Source organism: Panthera onca, chromosome B4 (genome assembly GCF_046562875.1).
Source record: "Panthera onca isolate mPanOnc1 chromosome B4, mPanOnc1 haplotype 2, whole genome shotgun sequence".
Taxonomy (NCBI): Eukaryota; Metazoa; Chordata; class Mammalia; order Carnivora; family Felidae; genus Panthera; species Panthera onca.
Genome location: NC_138345.1, coordinates 70,702,638 through 70,723,464, shown reverse-complemented (window position 1 = coordinate 70,723,464; position 20,827 = coordinate 70,702,638). Strand labels below are relative to the sequence as shown.

Sequence of the window (20,827 nt, the reverse complement as noted above, 5' to 3'; positions counted from 1 at the left end):
CAGAGAAATTCCGGGTCTTGAGTAAGGCTCTGCTTTAAGTGGCAGCCTTCCCCTTTAATTACTCCGCTGTCGGAGGCTAAGTATTTTAGCGCTTCCGGACATGCGCACAGTTTTGTCCCCAGGAATTCCGTAACGTGGATGTGAGGTAGACCGGGTCAATCTTGCGAGTTTTGGCGTTTCTGTGGGGGGCAATGACGTGATTAGTAATGGGACCCTCGACTGTTTGCCCGCAGGCGGAGGGCGACATGGGCTAGTATCGTGCGTTGGGGCAGGCGGGGGAAGTGGAGGGAGAAGTGGAGCCGTTGGCTGTGTCTGGGGGGTTCTTTCGGATTAGCTAGAAGGCAACCCCGCCGGAGACTAGTTCTGCAAATTGGTGACAGAAAGCAAGTAAGAGTGAATTCGGCTGAGCGTTGGCATTGGAAGAAAGAGCGTGAGGGGAAAAAGCACTCCCTGCTGCATTCCTAACATCTCCCTAGAATCTACCCTCAACCAACAATTACCCTGTCTTGGGTTAGCCAAACTACTCACTCCCCTCTCCACCCTGTACCCTCATCAAGAAATCTGTTTAGGAACACTGCACATTTGTGTTTAACTCCACGTGGGATCCTTGGCCCCCTCCAGCTCAGCTACATTCTTTTATAAGATGATTGTTGTAATTCCCTGATCATTACGTTCTTTTCAGTTCTACCTATCCTAGTAGTTTAGAATGTCGTCACATCTTGCTTTTACTGGGAGAGAGTAGATCTTTATTCTTTACAAGGCCAATCCTAAAACAGTGCTCTTGATCACATTGCTTTCAAACTCTTGGAATTCTTCATCACATTCATCCTGCTCAGTGCCGTTATTCATCTTATTAAAACAGCTTTTTGGATTGTGCCATTTTTCTACTCAAACACCTGCAGTAGCCATCTATTGACCACTCAATAGATCCTAAGTCCTTGGCAGGGCATTCACTGGCAGTTTGGCTCTAATCCAAAGTGTATTTTCTAGAACTGTACTGTAAGACATTACTCCTGTATCTGGGCTGTTCAATTTTCCCTGGCACATTGCATATTTTGTTTGTATGTTACTTCTACGTTTTTACCTTATTTCTGTCTCTTGAATAATTTTGAAGACTTAGATGGCCACTTCTCACATTACACCTTTTCTGATTCTCATAGGCCGGAGTGATCTCTTTTTTCTTCCTCTTCACTCTTACAGCTCTTATTTTGTACTAGTTTCATTTATTCAACAGTCAGTATTGGTTGCATGCTTACTATATGCTTGACGCTGTTCTGAATGTGAGATAATTAGTCAATTAGGCAGACACGGTTCTTGCTCCCATAGAGCTAACATTGTAGTTGTGAGAGATCTACCGTAAATAATAGGGAAAATTATTAGATAGAAATACTGTGCAGAAAATTGAATAGAGTTTGGTGAAAGAGTGCCTTGCTAGTTCCTTTACCTTATTAGTCAGGGAAGACCTCTCTGAGGATGTCATTGGGGAAGGACTAATTTAATCAGCAGGAACAGTTAACGCAAAGGAACTGAAGAAAGCCGGTGTGGTTGGGAGTATAGTGGGTTGGGGAAAGGGTACAAGATAAGTTTGGAGAATAAACAGAGGCCAGAATCTTAGAAGTCTTTGGAAGCCAGGGTAAGTAGTTTGGATTTCATTATAAATGTGATCAGAGGTTTTAAAGAGAATTGTGATATGACTTAATTTACCTTTTATTTTTATTATTTTTTTTTAATATTTATTTATTTTTGACAGAGACAGAGCATGAGCAGGGGAGTGGCAGAGAGAGAGGGAGACAGAGAATCTGAAACAGGCTCCACAGGCTCTCAGCTCTTGGCACAGAGCACGACGAGGGGCTCGAACTCACAGACCGCGAGATGGTGACGTGAGCTGATGAGAGGCCTTCACAATGTATAAGAATTTCTGAGGTGGAAGTACTTACTGCGTGATCAAAGGACAGCCATCATGTACATGTACATGTACAGCCATCATGTAATCAGAGAGCCAGATGCTTAAAGCTGATGTAATTTTTTGTGATGAGAAAGTCAAGGTTATGACCAATATGACGTGGAAGTGGATTGAGGTGGAGATCAAGGACTGTGGTGTTAAATAGATGATGCATGTAGATGGACGTGAAAGTCATGCTGGGTAGACGTTGAGGGAGGCACTAAAGGCATCAGTGAATGAAGAAGAGTCATCTGGGGATCAAAGAGAAGATGATAGCAGATGGTAGAGCCTGATGGCATGAGCTTCAAAAGAGCTGGGATTTGGGGAGGTAGAGGAGGGATAAATGGTTTGGAGCTGTGGCAAATAGAAAATATTTACTATCTCCAGGTCCTAAGTTAGGTGGGTGTCAAAGGAAAAAGAGTCCTCACTTGAGAAGACTAGAGAAGAAGCCTGAGGAAATAGCCAGGTTTCAGTTATGGCAAGAAACTGAGGAGACTGTGCAGGAAATCACGGAAAGAAGGAAAATACATATATCCTCATTTAGTCTAAGAAATTAAGATATAGAGACTTTGCTGTGATTTCTACATGGCATAATAGGGGGGTGGGGGTTTGCTAAATTGGTTCAGATTGGTAGAATACATTGTAGAAATGGGGTGAAGGTTCAGATGATGACAAATTACCTAGAGATTGTAGTTAACACAGAACTGAGTAGTATGGGGCCCATGGGCATTTTATCTTTCTTATAGCGCTATCTGATATGGTAGCCATGGGTTATGTGAAGGGTGAGTAAAGGCTTCTTCAGAGGATTCTCTTATCTACTGCTTCAAGAAAATCTGTAAGGGTTTTTTTCTCTCTGATGCCAGTTGTATGGTTGGAATTTTTCTGTGCATCAACCTTAAAAACTTGTGTCTGTAAAAGTTTGTAACTGGGCTTTCAAGAAGGTTTAAGATTCTGGATTAATTTAAGCCTATTTTGAAGCATAATCACATTGCAAGTTTCATTTATCAATTTGGACTATTTCCTCCTGTCTTCTAGTCCCTTCTCTCATCTCTAACCCCTAATATATACAAATCTAGCCACAAATTCTCTGGAATTAGTTAGAAATTTTCAGGGTTGGGGTTTGGACAAATCATTGTTTAAGTCTGTGTTCTGGTCCCTTCTTTGTGGGCCTACACATGGTATTTTTAAAGCAGACTTGAAACGGACCCATTTTAATTCTGGATAATAGGTGGAAGCTTGGAATGGGTGAAAGTAAAGTTGCAAATCATCAGTTTCATGAGAAAAAGATTGCCTATTAGCTTATCTTGGTATAGGAGAGTCAAAATGCCCATGATTTATAGAAATAATTTGTATTTTAAGGGGACCAGGATTGAAAGGGAGAAAGAAAAATAAATCCTGAAAATTTATTTTTTTCTTGTTATCTATAGCTTTTCTTTTGGGTAACTGACTACCTCTTTGTTTCTTTTGTAGGCATTGTTATTTAAGAATGGAAGAGGATACAGATTTTAGAATCCGGTTTAGTTCTTTGTGTTTTGTTACTGATCATGTTGGATTTTGTGGCACTATAAAAAGCTCACCAAGTGATTTTGTTGTTATAGAGATTGATGAACAGGGACAATTAGTTAATAAGGCACCAAGTAAACTGATTAGTAAAGTACTACCTGAGCCAAATAACTTTGCCAAAAAGACAAAACTTGATCTTCAGAATTTATCCTTTGAAGAGGGAAGCAACCAAGAAGTTAGTATTTTTGCTGGGTGCTCTGGTGCTGATCATTATTATCAATCTGCTTCAGAAAGGGAAGATACTATCAGTGATGGAACTTCCAAAGGCGAAGAAGAAACAGTTGATGTTTTAGGTACCTTGTTAGATGAAAAAACTAACGAACTACTGAATCACTTTGCCTGTGATATAAAAGAGAAGTGGAATTCTAAAACTGAGCTAATTGGATCATCTCCTGAATTCTCATTAGGCAGAATCCTTGACAAAAACCAGAGGGCTATTCTGCACAGTGCTATTAGGCAGAAATTTCCTTTTTTAATAACTGTAGGTAAAAACAGTGAGATTGTTGTAAAACCAAATCTTGAGTATAAGGAACTCTGTCACTTGGTATCTGAAGAAGAAGCATTTGACTTTTTTAAATATTTGGATGCAAAAAAAGAAAATTCCAAATTTACTTTTAAACCTGATACAAACAAAGACCACAGAAAAGCTGTCCACCATTTTGTCAACAAAAAGTTTGGAAACCTTGTGGAAACCAAATCTTTCCCTGAGCTCAATCATAGTGCTGGCAATCCAAATGTAGCAATAACAGTAAGATTTCGGGAAAAAACACACAAGCACAGGAAGAGGTCTCTTTTTGAGTACCGGGATCGAAAAGTTATATATACAGGTAATTTAATAAATCATTACCATTTTCCTCAACAAACTTTGTTAAAATTGTGTGAAAGATGAATAATTTCAAATGAATTAAATAGAATTAACCAGAGGACTCTTGGGAAAAATATTTGGGTCTGGTTTTCAGTGGAAGATAAAGCCTTACAAATTACACTAATTTTAAGAATTAACCTTATTGATGAAAATATGGTTAACATCAGCACAAACGTATAAAGTTGAAGCAGTTAGTTTGTTAACGTTTTATTGGCGATAAATCTTGATTTCATATTTTAAAAGTTATTTTAACTAAAATTAAGTATTCAGAGATAAGTAGAATGCATCTGCTCTGCTTCGCTTTCCCGAAGTGAAGAGAATACCTTGTTATCTAAAACAATTGAACTTCATGTAAATTAAACAATAAATAAGTAAATAAAACAATTGAACTTCACTACCCAAGGTAGAGAGCCTAAAAACTTATAAGGAGGTCCTTCCTTTGACTCAGTCACTCTTTTAGAGAGGAGGTTCTCAAACTTTAACATGCATTAAAATCACCAAAAGGGCTTGTTAAACAGATTTCTGAGTCCTGTTCTCAGAGTTTCTGATTTAGAGGGTTTGGGGCAGGGCTTTTTACAAATTCCCAGGTGATGCTTTTTCTACTGGTCTAGGTACCACATTTTGAAAATCACTGTTTTAGTGGGTATATTCAATTCCTAAGATTGGATGGAACTGATGAAATATATATTTTTTTAAGTTTATTCATTTATTTTGAGAGAGAGAGAGCGTGTGCAGGTGCTGGGGTCATGCTCACATGAGCAGGGGGAGGGGTAAAAAAGAGAGGGAGAAAGAGAATCCCAAGCAGTCTCCTCAGTGTCAGTGCAGAGTTCAGCATGGTGCTTGTTCTCACGAATTGAACTGTGAGATCATGACCTGAACAGAAATCAAGGGTAGGATGCTTAACTGACTGAGCCACCCACACAGATACCCCTGATGAAACCTTATTCTGTAAGTTTAGCTCACCAGATTTAATTGGCCAGTATCTTACATGAAGGATGGGAAGTGTTTCAGATGGTCATGTTTTATAGATTCATACAGCAAAGCTTTTTTTTTGGTTAAAAACTTTTATTTATTCATTTTATTTTAAGTGTTTATTTTAATCACCCAGTACTCATCATGATACTCCTTAATCCCTATCACCTATTTCACCCATTCCCCTCTGAAAACCATCAGTTTGTTCTCTATAGTTAAGAGTCTGTTTCTTGGTTTGTCTCTTTCTTTTTTCCACTTTGCTTATTTTTTTTTTTTTGTTTTGTTTCTTAAATTCCATATGAATGAAATCATATGGTATTTGTCTTTCTCTAACAGACTTTTTACACTTAGCATTACTCTAGCATCATCCATGTTGTTGTAAATGCTGAGATTTCATTCTTTTTTATGGATGAGTAATATCCCATTGTATATGGTATATACAGAAGTGTATACACCTCTTTATCCATTCATCAATCCATCAATGGACACTTAGGTTGTCTGCATGCCTTGGATATTGTAAATAATGCTGCTATAAACCTAGGGGTGCATGTATCCCTTTGAATTAGTGTATTTGTATTCTTTGGGTAAATACCCAGGAGTGAGATTTCTGGATCATAAGGTAATTCTATTTTTAACTCTTTGAGGAAACTCACTACTGTTTTCCACAGTGGCTGTACCAACATCCACATCCTTACCAACACCTGTTGTTATGTTGTTGATTTTAGCTATTCTCAGAGATGTGAGGTGATACCTCATTGTAGTTTTGATTTGCATTTCCTTGATGATAAGTGGTGATGCACATCTTTTCATGTGTCTGTTGACCATCTGTGTGTGTGTTTTGGAGAAATGTCTGTTCATGTCTCCTGCCCATTTTTTAATTGGATTACGTATTTTTTGGGTGTTGAGTTGTATCAGTTCTTTATATATTTTGGATACTAACCCTTTTTTGGATATGTAATTTGCAAACATATTTTCCTATTCTTTAGGTTGCCTTTTTGTTTTATTGATTGTTTCCTTTGCTGTGCAGAAGGTTTTTATTTTGATGTAATCCCAATAGTTTACTTTTGCTTTTGTTTCCCTTGCCTCAGGGAACCTATCTAGAAAAAATGTTCCGTCAATAATAGAGAAATTACTGCCTGTCTTCTTTCCTAGGATTTTGATGGTTTCCTGTCTCACATTTAGGTCTTTAATCCATTTTGAATTTGTTTTTGTGTATGGTGTAACAAAGTAGTCCAGTTTCATTCTCTTGCAGGTAGCCGTCCAGTTTTCCCAACACCATTTGTTGAAGAGACTGTCTTTTTCCTATTGGAAGTTCTTTCCTGCTCTGTCGAAGATTAATTGACCATATTATTGTGGGTTCATTTCTGGGTTTTCTGTTCCATTCCATTTATTTTTGTGTCTATTTTTATGCCAGTACCATATTGCTTTGATCACTATAGATTTGTAATATAACTTAAAGTCCAGAATTGTGATGTCTCCAGTTCTGCTTTTCTTATTCAAGATTGCTTTGACTATTTGGGGTCTTTTGTGGTTCCATACAAATTTTAGGGTTAGTTCTGTGAAATATGCTGTTGATATTTTGATAGAATTTCGATTAAATGTATAGATTGCTTTGGGTAGTATAGACATTTTAACAATGTTTGTTCTTCCAATCTATGAGCATGGAATGTTTTTCTGTCTTTTTTTTTTTAATTTCTGTCATCAGTGTTTTATAGTTTTCAAAGTATAGATCTTTCACCTCTTTGGTTAGGTTTATTCCTAGGTATATATTATTTTGGGTGCAATTATAAATGAGATTATTTTCTTAATTTCTCTTTCCCCTGCTTCATTGTTGATATATAGGAATGGCAAGTATTTCTATACATTTATTTTGTATCCTGTGACTTTAGTGAAGCCATTTATCAGTTCTAGCAGTTTTTTGGTGGAATCTTTAGGTATTCTGTATATAGTATGTTATCTGCAAATAGTGAAAATTATACTTCTTCCTTACAAATTTGGGATACCTTTTATTTCTTTTTGTTGTGTGATTGCTGTGGCTAGAACGTATCACATTGATTGGTTTGTACATATTGAATAACGCTTGCAACCCAGGGATAAATCTCACTTGATTGTGGTGAATAATTTTTTTTTTTAATGTATTGTTGGATTCAGTTTGCTAGTATATTGTTGAGAATTTTTGCATCTGGGTTCATCAGAGATATTGGCCTTGTACAGCAAAGCTTTTTAAATAAAATCAGCAACCCAAATTTGTGTAGATTGCATGTGGCACAGAAACAGGATTGTATTATATAATACAGGATTCTGTGGTATAAATGAAGAGATTGGACCTTGAATGTAGGTCTTATTTTATATTATGACTTCAGTTCATAAAAAGATGTATGAACTTTTTAGTATCTTTAAGATTTAATCTCCACAAATATAAAAATGGAAAGAATAATACCATGGGCAAGTTACTTAACAATTTGTAACTTTTTGTTGTACTTTAACAATGGGGTAATAGTAAAACCTAATTCACAATGATATTCTAACAATTAAATGAAATAATGAAAATGTTTAGTATGTAATAGTTATCCAGATGTTGGTGTCTCTCCTGGAAATTTCTGTCTGGTTGTGTGACTTGCTTTATCCATGAGAAAACTGCTGGTATAGGACTTGATACATGAGGCATGCAGTAAATGGTAAGAGATAAATCTGTTTTGAAGGAAAAAACAAAACTAGTTTTACATGTGGAAGGGAGAATTGCAGTTAAGTGATTTAAGCAGTTATAGATTTATACTATTTGAAATTCTAACAGCATTACTTTGAATTAATGAACTAAAAAATTATGGAAACTTTTTATGTATTAGTGTAAATTAGTTTTACAAAATCTATGAGTAATTGGAGGGGTATGTTAAGGGGAGGAATTGATGGTACTACTCCAGAGAATAGTATGAAGATATCGGGATATCCACAAGTCCAAGAACAAAGAAAAAGACAAAGGTAAAGTATACTTATCTCAGATTTTGCAAAGGCCACTCTTTTTTTAAGAAAAAAATAGTTCATATAAAAAAATTTCTTAATAAGTAGGCCTATCTAAAAAGTAGAACACTTAAAAAACTTTTTAATTTTAGTTGTTATAAGGTATACGTAACAAAATTTACCATTTTAACTACCTTTAAGTGTACGGTTCAATGGTATTGAGCACATTCATATTGTTTTACAACCATTACCATCATTTATCTTCAGAACTTTTTTATCTTCCCAAACTGAAACTGTATACCCATTAAACAGTAACTTGCCATTCTCCTCTCCACCAGCCATTGGCAACCACCATCCCACTTTCTGTCTCTATGAATTTGACTACTCCAGGTATCTCAGATAAGTGGAATCATAAAATATTTGCCAAGTTGTGACTGGCACATATCACTTAGCTGAAGATCTTCAAGATTCATCTATGTTGTACGTGTGTTAGAACTTCCTTCCTTTAAAGACTGAATAATATTATATGTATATATACCACATTTTATTTACCCATTCATCTGCCAATGGACATGGGTTATTTCTATCGTTTGTCTATTGTGAATACTACTGCTATGAACATGGCTGTAAAAATATCTGTTCAAGTCCCCGTTCTTAGTTCTTTTGGATGTGTACCCAGAAGTGTAATTGCTGGGTCATATGGTAATTCTGTATTTAATTTTCTGAGGTAGCACCATATCCATTTTCCTAGAATACTTTTTGCAGAAGAAAATATATGAAAGATTTAAATATCCAATGAAATTTTTATTTTAAGAATTGTATTTTCCAGCTCTAGAAGTGTCATTTAGTTCTTTCTTAGGTCTTCAACTTACTATGTTTTTGTTTTCCTATAATCTTTGAGCCTATTTTTAATAGGTCTTTAAAAAATGTCTGCTAATTCTGTTGCTGTCATTTCTGGATGTGCTTCTAGTGAATGTCTTTTAGTTGTGTTGTGGGTCATATTTTCCTGATTCTTTGCATGTTTAGTAATATTTTTTGAAGGTCAAACTTAGTGAGTGTTACCTTGTTGACTGTCTGGATTATGTTGTCTTCATTTAAAGAGTGTTGAACTTTGCTTTAACGGGTAGGAAGTAATTTGCAAATGCATTTGAGGCTTCATTTTGAGTTTGACTAAGGGAGGTCTAGAGTAGGCTTTACTCTAGAGCTGTCAGTCATATAGTTCTACTATTATAGCATGATCCTTCTGTGGCTTCTCCTGCATGCCCTTGCTATTTAGTTAGATCTCTCCTCTCTCTCCTCTTTGGCTGCTCTCCAGCTTTGTATAATCTCTGACAAAGAGATTACAAATTGACTAGATTACAAATGACTAATATTTCATCATTTAGCCTGGTGGAATGTGGTAGCCAGCATTCTCATAGCCCCCAGTGATCCTCAACTACTGATATTCATGACCTTTTGTAATGCCCACCCACAATAAATCAGGGCCATCCTGTCTAAGTAATAGAATATGGCAGCCACAGTGAGTGACTTCTGAGGCTAGGTCATAAAAGGCATTTCATACTACTTATTCTGACAGAACCAAGACAGCATACCTTGAAAACACTCAAGAAGCCCTATAGGGAGAAACTGAGGTTTCCCATCACTAGCCAGCATCTACTTAGCCACTGATGTGAGTGAGCCACTTTGGACATGACCTTTAGCTTCAGTTAATATTTGACTGCAACTTCATAGTATCCCTCAAGCCAAAGCGGTCCAACTTCTGAATTCCTGCCCCACAGAAACTGCTGGAATAGTATGTTGGTCTTCTCAGACTGCTGTAACAAAATACCGTATACATGAGTGGCTTAAACAGTAGGCATTTATTTTCTTACAGTTCTGGAGACTGGGGGTCCAAGATCAAGGTACCAGCAGGGTTGATGTTTAGTAAAGGTTGTCCTGTTGGGTTGTAGACAGCCATCTTTTTACTATGTGCCCACACGACCTCTTCTTTGTGCACACATGGAGAGAGAAATTAAGAGAGAGGAAGGGAGCTCTCTGATGTCTCTTCTTATAAGGACACTAATCCTGTTGAATCAGGGCCCCACCCTTATGACATAATTTAATGTTAATTGCTTTCTTACGGGTCCCATCTCCAAATTCAGCCACATTGGGACTAGTACTTTGACATAGGAATTTGAGGATTGGGGGTGGTTGTGGTGATGCAGATATTCAGTCCATAACAGATAGGAAATGCTTATTATTGTATGTCACTAAAATTTGGGGTGATTTATTGTGCAGCATTAAATAACATATTTTGGTACCAGAAATGAGTTGCTTCTATAACAAAAGCCTAAAACTTGTGGTAGCAATGTCTTTGGACCTGTTGGCAGGCAGATGTTTGAAGTTACCTCAGGGAAGCTATCAAGGACAGTTTAAAGGAAGAGACAGTATTATTAGAACCTGGAAGAAAGGAATACTTGTTATGTAGTGACAGAAAGTTTGGCAACCTTGTTGTAGGCAGTAAAATGTAAAGTAGAAATGTTTCTAAAGAGGAGCACTGTAGCTAAAGAGATTTGTAGGCAAAGTGTTGAAGGCTTCTTTTCTACTGCTTGTAGTAAAATTCTAAAGTAAAAACTGCTAGATATAAAGGAGCTAGAACTCACTGGGTTCAAAATCATTTTTTTCTTAAAAAAAAAACAAAAACCCCAGTTTCTTAAGATGGCACATTATGTTTAAATTAAGAAATGGCTTCCAGACAAAGAGAAAATCATGGCAAGGTCAGGACATGTTCTAGCAAGGAAATCTAGGGTGTGAACTGTGAAATCCTTTTTTAAAATTTTTGCACAAATGTCTACCAGTGTCTCAGAATGATTCAGACAGGCAAAGGCCCTCTGGGGACTTGAAGGGCATGACTCAGGGATCCCCTGTGTTAAACAGTAATACACCTAAGGATTTAGGGGATATTTTCCCTCGGTATCTTCAGTAGAAGCCCTAAGTTGAAAACATCTGGTCTTCACAAAATTTGAGTGTATCCTTGTCTAATAGAGTGAACTCACATAGTTTTTGAAAAGGTCAAATACAGTACAAAATAGAGGCCTTTGTACTACCAAACTTTTATTTTGTATTTATTTATTATTATTATTATTTAATGTTTGTTTATTTTTGAGAGACAGACAAAGCATGAGCTGGGGAGGGGCAGAGAGAGAGGGAGACACAGAATCCAAAGAGGCTCCAGGCTCTGAGCTGCCTGCACAGAGCCTGACACAGGGCTCGAACTCATGGACTGCAAGATCATGACGTGAGCTGAAGTGTGGCACTTAACTGACTGAGCCGCCTAGGCACCCCAGTACTGCCAGACTTTCAAAGGCAGGAATTGGGCTAAGAAAACTACTGCATTATAAATAGGTAACTTTTACAGAAGAGGAAGTTTCACTTAGAGGGCAAAATTGACACCCAAAAGTGGACTCTAGAGCTATAGTAATTATTTCCAGATACTGGGAGGACTGAATGCTAATAAAGGAACAACAACGTATACCTGGCTGGATTCAGAACTGCTGTGTAAGAGTAACTTGTAGGTATATCTATTCCCCCCCCCCCCCCCCAGTTTGAATAAAGAGTATATAGCACTTGTCCTATGTGTGTTTCAACATTTCAAGGTGTGTGAAAAGCAGATTTGTCCCTTTGTGTCACGGTCCTTCAGAGCCTTCATATTAAGAGAAATTGTATTTGAGGATTCTGATTTGATATGTACTCAAGGAACCTTATCTATAGCTGGGCCTGATTTAGATTAAAAAAATGCTAGAATTTGAACTGTTTTAATCGTATGAGTGTTGGAGGCCTTGGGAAGGAATGAGTATGTTTTGAATTGGGGGTTTGTGTGGTCGTACTAAAAGTGTTCGAGCCAAAAGGTGGATCGTAGTTCTCAACCCCAAGATTCTTAATGCTCTTCTCCTGGTACTCACACAGAGTGGCTTTTGCGGCCAGTAGAATATGACATAAGTGATGGTGTATGTGTCTTCTAAGGCTAGATCATAGGTAGCATTATACTTTTTGCCCACGTTTCTTGGATTGCTCATTGTAGGGTAAGCTGGCTACTATACTGAAGTGAAGATATACATATGGCTCACTGGAGGGCTGAGGGCTGTAGCCAACTGCCAATACAACTTGCCAGCCATGTAGGTGAGTCCCCTTGGAAATGGATCCTTCAGCTCCTGTCAGGCTTTTGAATAACTATATTCCCAGCCACATCTAACTGCAGCCTCTTGAGAGAGCATGAACTCAAACCACCAAACCAAGCTGCTCTTGAATCTCTGACCCACAGGCGCTATGAGAAATAAATGAACACTGTAAGCCACTGAGGTTTGCAGTGACCTGTTATGCAACATTAGATAAATAGTATATAGCAATTAATCCTAGGTATGTGCAGATTACTAAAAAGCAAACACCTCAAGGGATCACCTATGCAGATTTCTGGAACTCTTTGTGCACACATAGCTTCCTCTTATCTAGAACTCTGCCCTGTGAATTCCAGCCCACTCAGCCTTCCTGAACTCTAACCTCCACCCTTTTAATTCAGTACAACCACTGTGTTCTCCCTGGATTCCTCCTCCCTGTGCTGTGGTCAAGTAAATATCTCTATGCCAAAAACAAACAAACAAACAAACACACAAACAGTATTTTAGGACTCGCTTACTTTGTTTTCCTTTTCTTTTTGGATCATAGTTCTATGCTGCCTGTTCTCCAGTGTCTAAAAACAGGTGTTTCTTGTATTTTGTCCAGCTTTCTATTTGTTTACAGTGGGAGGTCGAATCTAGTACCAATTATTCTAACAAGTGGAATTCGCTAAAAGTGAATTTTATTTTATTTTAATTTTTTTAATCTTTTTTTTTTTTTTTGAGAGAGAGAAAGAGAGACAGAGTGCAAGCCAGGGAGGAACAGAGAGAGAGGGAGACACAGAATCCAAAGCAGGCTCCAGTCTCTGAGCTGTCAGTACAGAGCCGGACACAGGGCTAAAACCCACGAACCGCGAGATCATGACCTGGGCCAAAGTTGGACACTTAACTGACTGAGCCACCCAGGTGCCCCTCTAAAAGCGAATTTTAAAATTTAGCATAGTTGGTTTTCTTTTTAAACACTTCACTTTTTCCAAGTATTTAAGAAAATGTTATAAATTAAACTTATAAATTTGGTGATCTTTAAGTTTTCCTGTGTTGTTTCCTTATTAGTTACTAACTGAATGAGATTTCAATGTAAAAAGACAAATTTAAATCAATTAGACATTTGTAATTGGAATATATGAGAGTCTCATTCTCTTAAACATTCCAAGTATGTAAGACACAGATTCATTTATACAAACACTAAAATTATGGGTTTGATTCTCCTTAATATTCCTATTCTAAGTTCTAAATCCTCACAAATGAAAAAAAAAGTGCTTATGCTCTACGGCTAATCCGCAACAAATGATATAGTTTCAGACGATTTGGAGGTTCCTTCCTACATGGCTGAGCTTGCTTAACAGCTAGTGAGTGACATACCCACATTGTCAGGGGTAGATTTGACACCTTAAACCCTAGTTACCAAACACATAAACTTCAAAACTTTTAAGGATTTGTTTGTTGGCCTTCTTTTTTGGAATACAGTTTCCTGGTCTACTTTGAAAAGTTTGTGACACCTAGCCCGGCTGCTGCAACACTTGACCGAATTTTGCATTTCTTTTACTCTTCAGGTATTTTAGTGACTTGGGTGCCTGGGTGGCTCAGTTGGTTAAGTGTCCAACGTCAGCTCAGGTCATGATCTCAGCGTTCATGAGTTTGAGCCCCGCGTCGGGCTCTGTGCTGACAGCTCAAAGCCTGGAGCCTGCTTTGGATTCTGTGTCTCCCTCTCTTTCTGCCTTTCCCCCGCTCAAATTCTGTTTCTCTCTCTTTCTTAAAAATAAATAAACGTTAAAAAATATTTAAAAAATATTTTAGTGACTTCTGTCTATTTCCACAAATTTGATATACTTGAGGGGTATATTTTTTCAAATTGTTCCTAATTGACTCTCAGACATTTTGGTTCTAGGACACCTGAAGGGGATAGCTCTTATAAGTCATCGGAGACCACAAACAACTTTCGTTTGTGTGTTTATTACCTATTGATATCTAACCTATTAAAACAGAAAAATTGTTGGACCACCATGTTGTATACCTGAAACTAAAGTAATATTGTTTGTCAACTATACTTCAATTAAAAAAAATTTTAATATATAAAGTGTTTAAAATAATCTATTACTATTAAAATAAGAATTTTAATAAAAAAACATTTCAACTATAAATTAGTGACAAGAAGCATTGTTTTACAGTTCTGCAAATCTTTCTAATGCCTGATTTCATAGAAGTCAGCTGGATTCTCATATCTGTTCTTGCATTCAGTCTGTTGGAATTTCTTGTTTTGAATGAATCAAAAGAACAAAACTTAGCTTCACACAGGTATGTACTTGGGAAAGGGAGAACATTATAGACCCTATGAAATAATAAGGTCCCATAAATCTTACAAATACAGAAATATTTGATATTTCTATCTTTCTTATTGCTTTGGCTGCTTGCCATGCTTCTGTTCATTCTTTAAACCTCCAGAGGCACTTCTTCCTCAAATTCTTTTAGGCCTCCTAAGACTAAATGCTTCCGAGACAGGGATCATTTTTTTTTTTTTTTATTGACCATTGTATCCTTAGCCTAGCACATCTTCCTAAATCATTTTATTTAAACTGTATAATTAAATCCTATCATGACAAAAGCTGAGATATTTTGAGGTTATGATTTCTCTACATTTTAAATATGGGCTTTTCATTTCATTTTATTTGAAACAAGTGATATAAATAGCAGTCTTGGATGAAGACGTTTATATTCGAATCCATTTGGTTAAGATAACCTGAAAGTGTAAAGAACAGATTGTAACTTAGACACAGAATTGACGTGTATTGTTCTTTCCTTTCTTTTACTTCTTTTATCAGTTCTTTAAGAATAACGGAAGTCATAGTAAATTTAACTTATCACTGCTATAATAGAAAATTTGGAGAAATCTAGGAAGCTGTATGATGGTACAAAAAATAATGGCCCTAGTGGTAAAAAATATCTAGAAAGTAATGGATAGTGCCTGAATATTCTTTAGAAATTATATCTGTTTATACTTTAACAGTTCTTAAATGTGCAAGCAAAAATATTTTTCTTATAAAAATTAAAACATTGAAAATATACAATATTGCATTGTAGATTTTTAAAACTTTTACATAAATTATATGCACTATGCATATTTTTGAAACCTGCTATTTTCATGTTTTTAGAGATTATTCATTAGGAGATATAAATAACAGGTCTTCCCCATTCTTTTAAACAACTGCATGATATTCTAAAGTGTGGATATTATAAGTTCTGTTTAGCTATTTTATATATTCATTGATAGACAGATAGATAGAGTTCACATCCTTCTACTTCCTGAATCATGTTTATGTTTAATGTTCATTTTTCCTAGAGTACTCATTATTCACAGAGACCCTTGTAGCTGCCAATGACAATTATGACAACTGAACAAAATATAAATTATTTTGCAAAAAACCCTGCGTTTCCTTTTCATGACTTGAGGGAAGAGGGCAATAGTTTGATGTATCTTATATGTAAATATGGTGACTTGTGGGTTGTGGTATTTTGTTACTATCAATGCTGGTGGGTTATATAGGCCAGCATATGGGGGAACTTCTTTGGTATTAGTTGGTACTGGGCTTGTTCCTTCTCCCTACCTCCATAATCTCACTCCCACCGTGTCATCTGGTAGACATTTTAAGCACCTACCACAAGGCACGCACCCTTCTATCTACTGGTTTGCTGTGCTGGAACTCCCAGTTTGTGGGGCGGACAAACATAAAGAGATAAATTGTAATGACAAGTGTCATGATATCCATAATGACAACTTGTGGAGACATGCCAGATTATGTAATCAGCATGTTGTGGTTTATTTATTCATTCACTTGACAATTATCTGCATACTTACTGTGTGTTAGGCTGTGGGTGTTAGTGATTGAGAAAACCAACACGATCCCTGCTTAGGAGCGTTCAGTGTGGGGAACTTGGAAAGAATTTGAGAGAGAACTGCTGCCGTTGTTGGATCATGAGGAGTGCATACAAGCACTGCAAGTAAAATGGGAGGAACACATTTAAACAGAGGGATTCAAATGTGCGCAAGTACAAAGCTGTGGAAGGATCTAGTCCATCCAGGAATTATGAGATAGTCTCCAGGTTGTATAAGATACATGAATGGAAGTGGCACATGTGGAGACTGAAAAGGGAGATTGTGGCCAGATATGAATGCCCAATTAAGGAATTTAGATGTTTTTTTCTGTAAGCCTTTGCTGAGCCAATTAGTATTTTTTAAATGATAGTTGTAATCTAAGACACTGATTTTGTATCTTGACTAAAAAATACTTATACCTACTTAAATGAATAATTTGATTCATTATATTAACCTGTTTGTCTACTAAGAATGTAATTGATGTATCACAGCTGGTGTGTGTGTGTGTGTGTGTGTGTGTGTGTGTATAATCTTGGGTTTTTCTTTGTTTCAGCCTTTACGCTACGGAAAGAAAATCTGGAAATGTTTGAAGCAGTTGGTTTTTTAGCTATGAAACTTGGTGTGATTCCTTCAGATTTTAGTTATGCAGGCCTTAAAGACAAGAAAGCTGTCACCTATCAAGCAATGGTTGTTAGAAAAGTGACTCCAGAGAGGTAATATGACATTACTTTATAAGATAGAACTTTTCTATCTTATTGCATCAGATAGATAAATGTAAGATTTAAAAAATCAGAACACTAGGAACATATTAACCTCACTATCAATAGTAATTAAAAAAAAATTTTTTTTAATGTTTATTCATCTTTGAGAGACAGAGAGAGACAGAGTATGAGTGGGGAAGGGGCAGAGAGAGGGAGACACAGAATCGGAAGCAGGCTCCAGGCTCTGAGCTGTCAGCACAGAGCCCGACGCGGGGCTTGAACTCACGAACTGCGAGATCATGACCTGAGCTGAAGTTGGACGCTCAACCAACTGAGCCACCCAGGCGCTCCAATAGTAATTAATTGATTGAAAGCTTACTGAACAGCACATTCTTTAATAATATAATTATCATCTAAATAGCATTATGTCTTAAATTTACACTGAAGGGGCGCCTGAGTGGCTCAGTTGGTTAAGCGTCTGACTTCGGCTCAGATTATGATCTCCCAGTTTGTGGGTTCGAGCCCCGTGTTGGGCTCTGTTCTGACAGCTCAGAGCCTGGAGCCTGCTTCCAATTCTGTGTCTCCCTCTCTCTCTGTTCCTCCCCTACTCGGACTCTCTCTCTCTTTCTGTCTCTCTCTCAAAAATAAATAAACATTAAATTTATACTACAAATATAGGTTGTTTTAAGACAGACACTGAGAAGTGGAAGATTTTAAATGATCTGAATTGTTTCTGATAATCCTGTACCAGCGCCTGGCTGGCACAGTCGGTATAGCCTGTGACTCTTGATCTCAGGGTTGTAAGTTCAAACCCTGTGTTGGGTATAGAGATGACATAAAATTAAAGGTTTAAAAAATACCCTGTACCATATTTGAATATGCATTTATATTCAGGACAGTGTGTTACAAATGTATGTATTTTTAATTACTATAATACTTTTTATGCTTTTATCGTCATGGTTCCTTACATTTAAAAATTTTTTTTTTTTTTTAACATTTATTTATTTTTGAGACAGAGAGAGACAGAGCATGAACGGGGGAGGGGCAGAGAGAGAGGGAGACACAGAATCCGAAGCAGGCTCCAGGCTCTGAGCTGTCAGCCCAGAGCCCGACGCGGGGCTCGAACCCACGGACTGTGAGATCGTGACCTGAGCTGAAGTCGGTCGCTCAACCGACTGAGCCACCCAGGCGCCCCCATGGTTCCTTACATTTAAAATAAATCCTCAGGGCGCCTGGGTGGCTCAGTCGGTTGAGCGTCCGACTTGGGCTCAGGTCACAATCTCACGGTCTGTGAGTTTGAGCCCCGAGTCGGGCTCTGTGCTGACAGCTCAGAGCCTGGAGCCTGTTTCGGATTCTGTGTCTCCCTCTCTCTGACCCACCCCCATTCATGCTCTGTCTCTGTCTGTCTCAAAAATAAATAAACGTTAAAAAATAAATAAATAAATAAATAAATAAATAAAATAAAATAAATCCTCATTAAATGAAGAGTATTCAAATTAACCTCCTTTCAGCTTTCTCAAATTTTAAAAATATTTTTTGTAATTGTAAAATAAATACATATTTATTACAGTAGATTCAGAAAATAGAAGAATGTAAGAATGAAGTTAAAAGTCACTAATAATTCCACTACTCAGAATAGCCACAGTAACCTCTTTTTTTTCTTTTCTTTTCTTTTTTTTTTTTTTTTTTTTTTAGTATACTTGACACAAAATATTACATTAGTGTCAGATACACAGCATAGTGATTCAGCAGCCTGGAGCTTGCTTCAAGTTCTGTTTCCCTCTTTCTGTCCCTCCCTGACCCATGCTCTGTCTCTCTCTCTCTCAAAAATAAATAAACATTAAAAAAAAATTTTTTTTAAAGTACAGTATAGTAAGAGAGAAAGACTTTAGCTTTCAAAGATATTTAGATGTTAGAAACTGGTTTTCAACTACTAAAGACAAAATATTATTAATTCCTAGGAGGAGAGAGCCCTTTGATTTGGCTAATGGGTATAGGATTTTAATTACCCTTCAAGTAATAGTAAGATTTTAGCAGATGAAAAAAACTTGAAGATGTATTTGGACGAGCAGTAAGTTAACTACCTACCTGATAAAACAGATAGTTCCTATAAGTATGACAGAAAATATGAATGTAAAGAAAATGCTTTCTTACAGAGTCTTTAAAGGTATGCTAATAATTGGAATCTATTCTTTAGATTTGGGGAAGAATTGAAAGTTTGAGTAAGAAAATGTTCAGAGCAGGGGCGCCTGGGTGGCTCATTTGTTTGAAGATCCGATTTCTGCTCAGTTCGTGGTCTCATGGTTCATGAGTTTGAGCCCCACATCGGGCTCTGTGCGGACAGCTCAGAACCTGGAGCCTGCTTTGGATTCTGTGTCTCCCTCTCTCTCTGCCCCTCCCCCACTCTCAAAAATAAATAAATATTAAAGAAAAAGTGTTCAGAGCAGAATTTTAGTAAAATCCTCTGGTGCTACTGGTTTTTCTTAGTAATGTTGGAGGAAGAGGGACTGAGGAGGAAAGGAACAAAGTCTGAGGACAGGAAGACTAGAACAGTTAAGAGGTTTTTACCAGTTAAATTAAGGAGAAGTCAGAAGGCACAGGTAAAGTGATAGCATTAGGAGTATGTGTTTCTGGTCATAAAACAACTCTGTTAATATGATCCTATAATAATGGGTTTTTTAGTGCACATTCGTTGAAATAACATTAACTTTTGAATTTTTAGGTGTTCTGGTGTAAGTGGTTGTCTGGCAACTGTCATTTAAACTTACGCTAATTTTTAAATGTAAGATTTAACTGAGTCTATATGATTTATCGTTTATAGGTTGAAAAATATTGAAAAAGAAATTGAAAAGAAAAGAATGAATGTGTTTAATATTCGATCTATAGATGATTCCCTTAGACTTGGTCAGCTCAAAGGAAATCACTTTGATATTGTCATCAGAAATTTAAAAAACCAGATAAATGACTCTGCAAACCTGAAAGACAGAATTTTAGAGGCAATAGAAAATGTTAAGGTAAGAAAACTCAATTTTAAAATAATGTTATAGGAAAATGTTTATAGTCCTCTTTACACTGAGGCAGGAAGAAAAACTTTTTCTTTTGTACCTTTTTTTAAATGTGTATATGTAATTATTTAAAAAATGACAGGGACATTTGGCTTATTTTTAATTTTCTTGGTAGTATATTTTTGTATTAAAAAACAGCTTTAATGTGATTTTTAAAAATGTAACATATAGTATTATCCAGAGTGTGTGGGGAGGGGGAAGCTATCTATATAAGAATAGAGGTAGGTTTTTTTGTTGTTATTTGTATGTTTAGCACATGCCATATAGAGTAGTATTTCAGGCAAAAGGATTATTTTTTTTTGGAAATTTGTTCAGTAATTTTTTTCAGAAATCTTTGGTAAATAGTTACATTACTTATCAGAATTATATACAATCTTTTTCTTTTTAGTCTAATTATGATTTTTTTCAATGTAGTAAATCACATACATTTTATTATGTCTTGCAATAAAAAGCTATTTAACATAAACATATAAGTGACATTTGCCAGGCATCTAAACATACCATAGCCTTCAGTCTGATCATCTAGAGTATGGTAAGCAAACTTTCTCTGTTGAGGGCTAGGCATATGGTCTCTTTTGCAGCCACTATACTGCCATTGTGTGGAAGCAGCCATAGACAATACATAAATGAATGAGCATGGTTGTGTTCCAATAAAACTTTATTTACAAAAATAGGTGTAGGGCCACATTTGACTTATAGGCCATTAGTAGTTTGACAAGTTCTGATCTAGACCAGTAAT

The 20,827-nt window shown here is 36.6% G+C and overlaps 1 protein-coding gene across 5 annotated transcripts in view; it reads left to right on the top strand.

Moving 5' to 3' along the window:
* Positions 1 to 62: 62 nt before the first annotated feature.
* The window catches only part of PUS7L (pseudouridine synthase 7 like), a 39,373-nt gene continuing 18,608 nt past the window's right edge, over positions 63 to 20,827 (top strand). The window contains exons 1-4 of one of the 5 annotated variants that reach the window (XM_060657884.2): positions 63 to 154; positions 3,413 to 4,332; positions 16,876 to 17,035; positions 19,845 to 20,037. In XM_060657884.2, the coding sequence (XP_060513867.1) occupies positions 3,429 to 4,332; positions 16,876 to 17,035; positions 19,845 to 20,037 (1,257 nt within the window). In that variant the 5' untranslated portion in view covers positions 63 to 154; positions 3,413 to 3,428. Of the gene's footprint in view, positions 155 to 3,412; positions 4,333 to 9,266; positions 12,459 to 14,597; positions 14,747 to 16,875; positions 17,036 to 19,844; positions 20,038 to 20,827 lie in introns of those variants that run through there. The other 4 variants (XM_060657885.2, XM_060657888.2, XM_060657886.2 and 1 more) reach the window with 4 other exon arrangements.